This window comes from Hydractinia symbiolongicarpus, chromosome 12 (genome assembly GCF_029227915.1).
Source record: "Hydractinia symbiolongicarpus strain clone_291-10 chromosome 12, HSymV2.1, whole genome shotgun sequence".
Classification (NCBI taxonomy): Eukaryota; Metazoa; Cnidaria; class Hydrozoa; order Anthoathecata; family Hydractiniidae; genus Hydractinia; species Hydractinia symbiolongicarpus.
The window spans coordinates 8148305-8161287 of NC_079886.1; the positions used below are offsets into that span (position 1 = coordinate 8148305).

Below are 12983 nucleotides of genomic sequence, written 5' to 3' on the forward strand. Positions count from 1 at the left end.
TGCAAATGCTTATCTCCAAATTCGAAAAAATGTATAATGAAGACAGAGTGGCATCACTTAAACAAAAAGACATAACCGATTTCTTTAAATGAAGCTGTAAATTTATTTTATGTATTTATTTTAAAAGAAGTCTTGTGCATTGAATATTAACATTTTAACATCTCTCATTGACCTCTATCAACTCCCGATACACTGAAGGTTAAAAATACGTTTTATACGAAAAAATCCAATTTTTGTCAATTTTTCTCTATTTTGAACTTTCTCTATATCGAACAAATTTTCTGGTCCCTTGCGAGTTCGAGATAGAGAGTTCGAGATAGAGAGAGTCATTGATAGATGTACATCTATCAATGAAACTGCAGTACTGGTGTTTCGTCATTTTCATCTCCAGGTTATTAATATAAACCTCAAATGTATTTGAGATTTGACGAGAAGGAATTCGCCTAAATTCGCGAAAAAAAATTTTCGCAAACTCGTCACAGTTGGATAAAAACACGGGACAGGACACTGGTTCTTTGCTGATTGGCTCATTTCGTTGAAATTCCGCTAATATCAGCATTTCTTGCATTCTAAAACCAAAACAAGTTGCAACATGGCGCCCGTTACAGTGTATATACTTTTAACTTCTGCTTTATTTTCACAATGTTTTTGTCAGTCATTTTTAAATATCGAGGAACTATCAGCCATGAAATATGGAATCGAAATAACAAACAAGCCTGTATTATACGATGCTGTAAGTGAAAATATCTAAATTAGCCTTGCAAATGTTATTTTTTTATTATCATTTTTATGTCCCGTAGCTATACATAGCTATACTAGCTATAGCTATAAAACTCAACTAAAACCTACTGTTTTCATTATTTTGCCTAAAATCATTGGAGGTATCATGCTAAAATACAAACATCTTGATATTACGTCTCTAATGGACAATGTGCAACAACAAAACGTCCACTTAATTCACATTTGTAGATCATTTTACAAGGACAATAAGGGGCCTTCTAAAATTTTTCGGGCCCCATTATCGGAATATTGCCGCTAAGGGGGTCTGAAGTTTGAAAAAAAAATCCGCCAACGATTGAGAAATTTTAAAAATTTGTTTGTGGCCTGAAAATTCTTCGTCTTTCATGAGCATAACTCCTCTTGTCATCAATTCCGATAACTTTTATCTACAAAACACACCCCTGAGCCTTCCAAGATTTATCCGAATGTGTGTATTTCACGGACGGAAATCTGCTAAAAGAGGGGGGAGGTCTGAATCTTAGCAGTGATATCCTGCTAACGGGGCCCGGAAAATTTTTTTGAAGGCCCCTAAATGTGAGGAGGCCATCAAATAGTAAAAAAACTAAAGATCGTTTTACAAATTATGCATATTTTACTACCTGAAAAGCTAAATTTGTTTACAGCTCTCTTTTCTAAAATATAAATCAGTTTTTAGAAAACAGTCAAACTTAAAGTTAATAATTACCACAACATGTTAAGTCCACTTTCTTTTTATTCTGTACCATGCTACTTTACAGTATCCTATATGTTTTATTAAATCATAGGTAAATTCAGCTAATATAATCTATGTGTCATCAAAACATGGACAAGCATATTCTTGTAATGTGCCAGAAATTATTTTAAATGAGGAGGAACAAGACAATGATCAGATAGACATGAAGGAAATCACAAAAATCCTTGATGACTCCTTTAATGGGTCATGCCTAACACATGTAAGTAGGCTTTTTATTTCTTTGTGATGATAAATAATTGATAACAAGAGAAAATTATGTTGCCATTCATTGCATGCAAGTCTCTTACAAAAGATCATAACATGAAAACCTAACTGATGCAATGTAAAACCAGTCTCTACGATCCTTCATAAAATGTATATATTGAGACAAGGTGGCAAATTTCAAAGTTCATCTCAACTAGTAATTATATAGACTACTGTATTCCTATACTAGGTTTACCCAATTTAAACTTGTTAATGTTTACAACAGAATTAGGATTTAAGATCTTTCGTTTTATTTGCTTAGATACAAACACTTAGAATGTGTTGATTGTTGCTTACATCAGCATGGCCTTAATTTTCTGCTAGTGCAATTTAAGTGATGCTCACCTAACATATACGCAACAGAAAAATTAGCACTTAGTCTACCGGATTCAGAGAATTAACCAGTTGATGCTTTTTGCCCAATGTGTAAAATGTCACTGTCTCAGTATTTTCTGGGAGGGTTGCATATGTTTAAATTCAAGAATTCCAATTGCTAATCCTGTTTGTTCTTGTGGACATTGCATGTGTTAATTTTAAATTTTAGAATAAAGGATGGTGGTCCTACAAAGTTTGTCACAAAAAGGATATTGAGCAGTATCATATTGGAGGTAAAAAAGTGTTGGGTTATTATTTAAATCCAGTTAAAAAAATCATCAGGATTTTAAATGTATATTTTCATTAATCTATGGCAAAATACAAATCAGGAATGTCTGAAAACCAAGCGTTCAACAATAAGTTAAATGTTTGCATGACAATGTTTCTATTGGTTTCTAGAGCATGGAGCAATAGAAGGTCTTACCTTACTTGGTGTTTATGAGTCTGAGGATGATTGGAGTAAAAAAGACGTATGTATATTATTTAAGACTAGACATTTGAAAAATCCACTGGAATTTGTTTTTTGTACATACCTCCTGCATTGATATGTGCATTGTTGACTTATTTTTTCTATGTGGTAATAGCATTACTCAGTTTTGACATAACACATATATGATTTTATAGAGACAGTCCTGAAATAGTGTTACTTTGCTCATTTTTACCATATTAATCTGTGTTTGGCAGATCTCTGAATCTTTTACAAACCCACTGACAAATGTTTCTGTGTATGCTAGCAATGCGCGCACCTAGCTTCAAATGGATTGCATATACAGACGTGAAGTGACATTCTTAAACCTTAATTTTTGCAATCCTTATTTCTATTATTTTATATGGTAGTCTTTTCCTTTTTTATCCAAAGTTAAAAGTTGGACTCAAAAACTATAGCTGTTTGTTTTTGCTATTTTACTATTTCATATTTGTTGTAATTTTGTAGGTCTCAGAATTGAAGGCAGGGGCATTACATCACAGTCAAAACTACACAAAAGGTTCCATGTGTGATCTTACTTCAAAACCTAGAAGAACAGTAGTGCAGGTATTTTTTAAAAGCCTGCTTATTTGTTTGTTTGATCTTTATCATAATTTTTTACACCACTTTTTATACTTGTAAGAAGGAAGACGTCTACGTCACAAAATATACCAAGAAAAGATGCTAAATTTTAAAGTTCAAAAAAATTTAAAAAAGGTATAATCAATGATGTTATTCTTTGTTGGTTGAATGTCAATGTACAATTATACTAAACAAGGTGAATCAATAACGTTACATTAAAACTACTGTTGTTAATGTGTATTTTTTTTATTGTTCCAACCATACACTCTTGATAAAATTATTTTTATTTGCCCGATCGACCATAAGTTATTATCGACTTCACCTGTAAAACAACTAAATAAGTTCAAGTCGCCTAATGTGAAGTGTCTGGTTAAGCAGACGTCTAGCAACTGGAATTATGCTGATTACATATTATATGCACCTGCTAACTGTGGCAAGTTTGCGATTTGAACTATTTGTCATCTTTGTGAACTGGGCAAGATAGTTCATTGTTTCAATATTTTAATGGCCAGGTTGTATATATGACATTTCTTTAAAAATGGGTATGCTGAGAGAACTTAATAAGTTTTGTCCGTTAGGGAGTTCATAACTGGCAACTTTCAATAAAAGTAGCATTGGTGTTCTTTGCGCAAAACCGTTTTCAGACCAAAGTTCCTTCAATTTTTAAAAAGTGCCATATAACTGATCGTTACACGTCTTTTTAAGCAAGATTTTATGAACTTTTATTTTTAACATTGTCTTTACTTTATAAGTAAAAAAATTTATGCATTTTATATAATATAAATATACTCCCAAAATTAAAAATAGCGTTTTTTCACTGTCATATTATTTTCATGTTCCAGCAATAAATTTTCTGATTTTTTTAACTTTCGCATAGGAACCTATAACATTAGGTTAACTATAAAACAAGTTTGTGAGCGTAATCTTATGACTGAAGCAATCAGGAACTTTCTTTTCCCTTTTTTTGTATTTTTAAGCCCAAAACGTCTCTATATTAATAAAACACGTGGTTTATGTATTCACAGTGGTAGCAGGATCGCTACTTTGTGCTGAAGATACCCAGGATATTTACGACGGATGATAGTTTGAGGAACGGAATATGTACGAACTATGGGCTTACATGTAGTATTGTCCATGGTACTGAAATAGTAATTTTTTTTTTCTCTCTTTAATTTAGCCTTTCAAACCTTTTTTATAGTATTATTGTTCAGCTCACGAGAAAGACACCATTATCCGTGTAGAGGAGCCGTCAACATGCGAGTACATCATTACCATTCACAGTGTCAAACTATGTTCACATCCTTTGTTTAAAGTGAAAGAAAAAACCAAACTGGTGGAGTTGAAGTGTTCTCCTGCACTGAAAGACCACGAATACAACAAATACTTAGAGAAAGAAAACAGAAGGAAGGCTAAAGAAGAGGAAGGTAGGAAGTTGCCAACAATATGCCCGATTTGATTGACTAAAAATGTCCTTGCATGCTTTATTTCCTCTTTAATTTCATTTTTGTCATGGTAAAAAAATAATGATAGTAATAATTAAATTAAAAAAAATTTATATACTCTGGGTATTTAATTATGTTAAAAAAATTAGTATACTCTTGATATCAATGATGGTATTAAGATTATTTTCCTTATTGGTACAAATTTTCAAATTTTTTTGTTGTTGCGGATTTAGTCCTAATTTGGAAAATTAAATACCCCTGAAATATTCTTCAAGAGAAGATTAATACCGACCCCAAAAAACAAAAAAATCCCGAAGAATAAAGAAAATGAATTTTATTTCCAAGAGCTAATTGGAGGGTAGTTTTATTTACAAGTAAAATTTTCGCACAGTGATCAAAGGTATAACAAAGAATCAATAAAATCGTACTTCTGTGGCTGTGTCATTGAGAAAAAGCTTCTAAACCCTAACCACAAATATTAGAACCCGAAAAAATTAGTGCAATTAAAGAGATGATACGTTCCTCTTTGTTTGTGCATTATATAACAAGTTTCTTTTTATTACAGAGAAAAAGAAAGAAGAAGAAGAAGCAATGCATAAGAGTAAAAATAATGAAGATGGCAGTGATGGAAAAAAAGTCTGGAAAGAGACGGCTAATAAAATAGGCAAAGTTTTTAAATCATTTGTAAAAACGTTTGATATGAAAGGTTAGTTCAGATATTATTAACATGGAGAGAACTGGCAAATGTGTATTATTAAAGAGCATTAATTTCTCCTTCCACGCAGTTATTAGTATATTTTTATTTTTTGGATAGCTTCACTTTAGTAGCAATTAAATAACATCGGCATTGCCTACCCGCTTATCCCTTACATGATATGGGTTGACTTTCATTTGTGGTAATTGTACTTGCTAGACATACCCGCCCTTTGTTGATTAAATCATCGAACTTCTAATCAGAAGACACCAGTCTTCTATACTTTGTTAACGTCTGGACCGATGAGGCTTAAGCCTCGATTTTCTAATTGTCCTGCCGACTTAAATAAAACTGTAAGAAAGAATATTCTTGTTGGACAAAAATTTGCGTGTAATTTTTGTGAGACTGACAAACATAATTTTCTATGAAATCTGTTTCAAAATTTTTCATCAACAAACATCGAGCAGCGAAATTTTACTTTTCTATAACTCATTGTTTCTTTAAAAGAGTGGCTAAGGATGTCGCAGTCATAGACATGGGAAAAACTCCTTGGGTTTCTTGCACAATGCAATCTTGTTCAAAATATTATTGAAGAAAGGTTCTTATTTCAAAACTTATGTACCCCAAGAGAAGTGTTTACGCTCTTTCCATATCATACAATTCCGACTTATGTTGTAAAGATCCATTTTGAGTACATTAGCCTTTGGTCATTGATCAGGCGACGGTGTCTGGTGATTTCGAGAAATTACCAAAAAAAGTTCTCCAAAACACTATCAACAGAATTGTAGTTTGATGTTTTAAATAGCTGTACCAAACGCCAATGTTAGTTTTCCATGCAGTTCTTGCTGTGAATAAATCCTTTTTTTCAGATGCCAAGTTTTTAGATTTTAACTCCCTTACTGACGGTATAAGCGACTCAAGCGAGGATCTAACTGCAGTGGAAAGTGGCGAATCACAGTTGGACAGCAATACTGAAGATGTTAACGATGCCGCAAAAGAAATGTCAGAGCTTGAAAATGCAAATGACGATTTGCTGAACGAAGCTATCGCTATAAAAAAGAAATTTAATACTGAGTACGCACAAATAAAGAAGCATGCCGAAAATGAATTGCTGCGATCGAAGAAATTACTCAAGTCAATGGAAAAACTTCACGAAAAGGCAAAAACGAAAAAAGAAAGCGACGAAGTTAAAGCTATGATGCAGATTTTGGAAAATAACATTGAGCTCTTTCAACGACAGATTAGGTATGATTTTACTTCTCTGTTTTAAGTTTTAAGTACAGAAGCTGGTTGTGTTAATCATGTTGTCCGTATATTAAAATTCATTTTTTTACACAGGCTTTTATCAGAACACTTTATAAAAACATAGGTCCTTCCTTTGTCAAGGATTTTAGAACGATTTAAGAACATTCTTTGCTCTTAGGCTAAGAACATTAAGCAAAAGAATTAGTAAAGTTATCTGGTTACCTTTTTCTCGGTTTTTTTTTTCTCGAAATTTGGTGTTTATAATGTGGTTCGGCTGTCAACCATATTATATTAGTCAAACTTGTAGATATTTATTGGTGCAATTATGCCAAGACTAAATTTTTATTTAGAGTTTTAAATTTTAGAACAAGAATGGTGCTTGCCACAAATGCTAGATTTTGTGCCTTTTTAAAATAACCACTTCTTAATTTAACGCCCCTTTTTAAAAAACATGTAAATTAAGCGCATCCATGAGAGTTCTAATTAAATATACCCTTATCAAAAAAGGGGCGTTTATTTGAATTTAAATGGGGGTAAATAAAGCTAGATTAAATTTATCTATTTGCTTCACAGCGAGGAAAAATTGACAAAATGATTTTTTTATTTAGCCCTCCTCTCGTGTAAGCATTCCTACATCCATATTTTCATAATGAGTGCTCCAGCTGCTTAACCGAGCATACAGTATACAGCAGCATACAGCTGCTCACTATTTCCGTGAATTTTATTTCGCTGACACCGTGAAAAGAATTTATTTCTCCATGCTGTTTCAATTCAATACTTTTTTTGAATAATAAAGCGATAATTAATTTTGTTATAATTTTTTTAGAAACATTAATGATAAGATGAACGAAGTTATCCGGCTTGAGAAAATCACCGAACGGAAATTGTCGCACATAAACGACGAATTAGACGAGCGTAAATTAACCGAAACTATAAGCAATCTGCTTGGCACGCAAGGCGATCGTCAGAAACAAGTACAAATTTCAAACACGGTGTCTAATATACTAAAAAAATCGTCGAAGTTAAGAAAAGCAAAAGCAAAAAACAGTCGAGTATTTAGTAAGAAGTTAGTCGACGGAAGTGTTAAAGATGTTGGAGAGGAAAATATTGCTAAAGAAAAAACAGATCCAGAGGATTACCCATTACCAAATGAAGGAAAAGAACCAGGTACAGTGGACAAGGAAACAAAACCCTCGAGGAGTTTGCTTGACAATGAAGCTAATGTCATTGATGGAACCGATGATGAAAATTTAGAGATTGGCAATGAAGCGGACACATCAAAGGATGACAGTGTCACTACAGATGACACTGTCTCAAAAGGAGCGAAAGGTTTCAACAGCATTTTCAACTTGTTAAAAACAGAAATTAAGAAGCTAAACAAAGGAATGAAAAAAGAGAAGCAAGATAAAGATGAGGAGGAAGACGTAACTCTGGAGAATGTAGATGAAGTAAACAAAGTCAAAAAAGATAACATGAAGGTACAGTGTCCTTTACCAATGTTGAACGTAATATGTGATTATGTAAAGGTTGAGCAAAAAAGCTCAGTAATTTTTTACGGAATATGTCCGTAAAAGTTTTGCATTATTCTCTTGTTCGCGATTTTATTCTCCCTTCAATGACATTTTTCATGTTTACATTATGCCATTTTTAAATTTTAAACTCTCGGTTACAGATCACGTGCCTATAAGCATTGTTTACCTCATTCGCAATATTTTTCGCACGGAATACTTTTCGCGTATTCGTTCAAATAGGTTCGTTAGTGCACGAAATTTAGTACGGCAATTACGCGTAAAACATTTTGCACGAAAATATACTTCTTTTCAAGAAACAGAACAAAACATCTATATTATTCTTCTTCTTGATTATTCTTCCTGTGTTTTGTCAAAGAGCATTAATTGTATTATTTTTCTTATTTGTGGAAGAATTTAAACCTGCACAAAAAAATAATACGCGCGAAATATAATCATGTTATTAGGTGAAAATCAATACGCGCAAAAATTGGTACGGATAAGGTAGAATGGGGTTGCCGAGTTCTTCAGTGCGTGTCTGGATTATAAGGATGTTACTACTAACATTGCACAGAAGATTTACCACAAACATTGTATTACTGGATTTTGTTTAGCGTTTTCTATGCACCTTAATAGTAGCGTCTAAACTGGACAGATGAAATACATACTGAATATTCTTATATTTTGTTTTAGTAAATCAAGCTGAGTTGATGCAATTATTTTACTTAAGAGAAAAAAAGATTGCAAATTAATGTTTTTGAATGTGCCTTAAGGACGGGCATTCGCAGATATCCGCCAAATTCAGACACCGAATTTTGCACAATTCTCGACATTCTTTTCGCCAATTTAAATTTCGCAATTTTTTCTTATGCAAAACATTTTTCTTCATCAAGGTTGCATAGAATTGTCAAGAAACATTAAAGTTTATTACATTTACTTAAAAACATGTTTAGCAATGCATTATGAGAAGAAATTGGATTTTTAAAATTAAGCCTAAAATTTTGCGGTTTAAAGTCTTTCCTGTCATTTGATCTTGGTGTAAATGACTTTTTCCACCACTTTCTTTTTCAAAAAAAATACCAAGAAAATGAGAAATAAGAGAAACTTTAGACGCTTCAACTATTTTCCTCCTACCTACCAGTGAGTAGACAGTTTCTAATTTTTCTGAATAGCGAGAACTTCACCCTGTCGAAAAGCCACAGGTTGGCCCCGTACCATTTTGCGTGACAGATGTATTCGGGTATTATAGTAAGCTCCTGAGATTCTCATCCAATATATTCTGCGTACATGGTTTTTATAAGATGTGTAAGTTACCATGCAAAAAACTGATAATTAAGAGATATTTTTTATCCTATAAAGATTTAACTCAAACCTTTTTTCTATTAACAGGTTCGTGTCCGTACATTGAATGACGAAAAAATGGCCGAAGAACTGGAGCAGGGTATGGAAAACATCGACGAGAATACCAAAGAAGATATTAAAGCTGCTACGAAACAAATGGAAGAAGCGGTTAAGCAGCAGCTCAAAGATGCTGGCATTAATCTGCAAAGTAAGTTCTTGTTTTATTTGTTAGATCATTGAACTAGGTTTAAGGAACCCCGGGTAGAGCTTAAAAAGTTGTTTAACAAGTTTATTTTTTGGACCAAAGGAGATTAGGGCTAAATAAACCGATTACGATCCCCTCCCTCTCTCCATTAAAATGGATTATATGTCCAGCAAAATGCCGAAATTTAGTTATCTGCCAATTTAATTCCAGAAAAGTTTAAGTTGGAATAGCTTAGCAAAAGTTGATTCTTCAATCTCTCTCTCCCCCCGCCCCCTTTCCGCGGTCACAATATGTATCCTGAATAACAGTATAGTCCTTATGTTGCGTTTAGTTGGTTTTTGTCCCAAATGACTGAGATCTGTTGACTTGAAAAATTTGGAAAAATTGATTTAGTCCTGGAAAACCTGAAAAAATACCTTAAAAAAAAATCCAAAAACAGACTTTTTCATAATAATTCTAAAAAAATATACTTTTAAACAAAATGTCAATACTTTGGTCATTTTCATATTTATGCTGATTCCAATGATTGAATGAAAGTTTTTCAAAAACTGCCTTATGATTGATTACAATTACTCCTTTATTTTTTAAACATATATATTCTTGTTGTAGCCGAATCAGCTGCTAATTCAACTGTTTCGTAATATTTTTAAACGCTATTGTGTAAAAAACTAAAAATCGCGAGGAAATTGTCAATTAATTTGTCCAAAAAATCTTGTAAAATCCTGGAATTTTGTTTGCAAAATTTGCATACACAGGAAACCTGCAAAACTTTTGCCGATGCCGATGCTTCCTCTCGCTTTCCAAGCAGATTATAGAATTAAAGAAGAAATTTAAATCTTGCTTTATATTCAGGTGGTATCAAGATCAAAATCATAACAAATAAGGACCGTTTCGAAAAGTTTGGTAAGAACTCCAAATTATTAACAGACGAAGATGCATCCGATTTTAAAGACATGCTTCTTGGGTTCTTGGTGAGTACATACAGTCACAGATCCGATAACAAAAATAGCTCTGATTGCTCACCGTAATTTTATAAGCGATAGACCTTAAGTGGTGATTGTCTTTACGAGGCTGTTTCATGTCGAGTAAAACATGATTTATCCAAAATTAGATATCGAACCACTTCGTATTTACATGGAATATTTATATTAGGGCACTGCAAACTGCACATGCGCCAAACTTAGTAGACATGCGCAAAAGCTTAGAACATATCCGCAATAATTTCATTTCTAATGAATCGTTTTTGCTATTTTTTCTATTATACCAGGCAGACTCAATATGACTGCATTTCGTTTAAAATCATGTAAACGCTTTTAAAGGTTTAATAAAAGGCGAAAATAAAGATTTAATTTCGCCCTTGACACGGAATTCTATGTAAACGGCTTATAATTTCGATGGTCCTGTGTCTTCACACTTTTTTCGCTATTCTCGATATAGGTATCTACAAATTGATTATTTATACGCATTTCTATTTTTCATCTAATTGACAGAAACCTTAAGAGCATGTTATTTGTACTAATTTTCGCGCGTACTAATTTTTTCACTAAGGGTATTGAAACTTGAAGCAAAATTAATTCTCGCGAAGTCCGTTTAGGTTACCTTTGCGTGAAAATTAATGCGCGAGAAATTGTTTTTTCGCTGTTCAAAATTGTACTGTCATTAAAATGAAACAGTAACCAAAACTAATTCGATTTAAAAATTTATTTTTTAAATTTAAAAATTCCCACAAAATGCGCTAAAAATTGGGACTGGTTAAGGTAAATCCAGGCAAAGATCTATTAATATAAACTGATCCATAGTAGTATGGTAACATTTACGTTCTACTGAAATATCAGACTGATCTCTTATACTGGAACACTAGACGCGAGCCTCTTAGTGCAACATCAGGCTAGCCGTTTATGTGCAACACCAGGTTATCCATTTATCTCGCAACAGTAACCTGGCTATTAAAGCACGACACTGGACTAGTCACTTATAATATAACACTAGGCATTTATAATACAGCACTAGGCTAGATATTTATACGACAACACAAAGCTAGTCACTCAGTGCAACGTCAGGCTAGTTGTTTATTTGCAACACCAGCTTATCCATTCATCTCGCAACAGTAAACTAGCTATTGAAGCACGACGCCGGACTAGTCACTTACAATATATCACTAGGCACTTATAATAAAGTACTAGCTAGATATTTATACGACAACACTAAGCCATCTTCTTTATTTCAGGGTGGAGGAAAAGAGAAAATATCCGAAGAAAAAAGAAGCAAGACTTTGGAAGAAAATTATAATTTTGTTTGGGATGGCAATGACGAAGAAGATGTTCACGAGAAGACAGATTCTAAAACCGAATTTTTGTAAATCATTCCATTCCTTGCGGTACATACTTTTTCCGTCAGTGCTTGAGTTTCAAGATTTTAACAGCAAAACAGTCTTTTTTTGACCCAATCTTTTTACCATCTTGTATTGAGTTTTTACTAATTTTTCTGTTCCACCATTTTTCTCTCAAAGATGCATTTTAACAAAGAAAATTTATTAGAGTTATTTTTATTAATTCATATAAAAAACATTGCAATGTTTTTATACATTATTTATATTAGTGTCAAAATAAAATGAAGTCATGTTAGTGCACTATGTCGGATTCGTTTTTACGTAGTATCCAGTTAACTCGGGTTTCTCGGCGATCAGTGATTACCTGCAAAGTCAGTGAGAACAGGAATTGGGATCAAAAATTCAAGGGAAATTCAAGGCATTTGTTCGCCTCAAATACCGATTTTGTTTCTATTTCAATTACACGCAGACGACATGGATCGCATGCCGACACAGAATTCATACCGGCGTAAAGTGAGAATCCGGTTACATGAACCAAAATGAAATTCTTGTCGGGATGACCTTTTATATTGTCTAATTATTTTCATTTCAAGATATGAAAATCCAAAACAAAGTTACGCAAAAATCTGTTATTTTTATACTTGCACAAGATTTCATGCTCGTCCTAAAGACATACATAATGTTAACGGCATGAAATCTCATGTCGCTTAAAACAAACACTCCTAACATACAAACGTTTCAAGAAGCGCAGACATAAATTTTGTAGATCTGTAGTTTTAGGCCACCAAGTATCGTCATTAATAGAATTGCGTTTCTTTTTTAAATCAGTATTCATTATCTAGCCTTTATCAGTCTCTGGACTAGTCTTTATAAATATTTATATGCTTTCGGGCGAATATAAACTCATTTCGCTGTTGATTTCATTTTGGTCAAAATGATCGAACAAAATCATCGAATGTTCACCCTAAAAATGTTCATGCATGGACCATTCACCGGAAATGAAACTCTTGCGCATGTCTACAGATCTATTGGGCGTGTAT

The 12983-nt window shown here is 33.0% G+C and overlaps 1 protein-coding gene across 1 annotated transcript; it reads left to right on the forward strand.

Moving 5' to 3' along the window:
- The first annotated feature begins 559 nt into the window (after nt 1-559).
- On the forward strand, nt 560-12246 carry LOC130621830 (protein OS-9-like). Its single transcript, XM_057437183.1, has 12 exons — nt 560-733; nt 1545-1712; nt 2301-2364; nt 2531-2601; nt 3066-3164; nt 4378-4603; nt 5187-5327; nt 6185-6560; nt 7387-8038; nt 9458-9617; nt 10467-10585; nt 11842-12246. Exons 1-12 carry the CDS (start codon nt 593-595, stop codon nt 11971-11973), a joined length of 2349 nt encoding a protein of 782 aa, XP_057293166.1. The 5' UTR covers nt 560-592; the 3' UTR covers nt 11974-12246.
- The last annotated feature ends 737 nt before the right edge of the window (nt 12247-12983 follow it).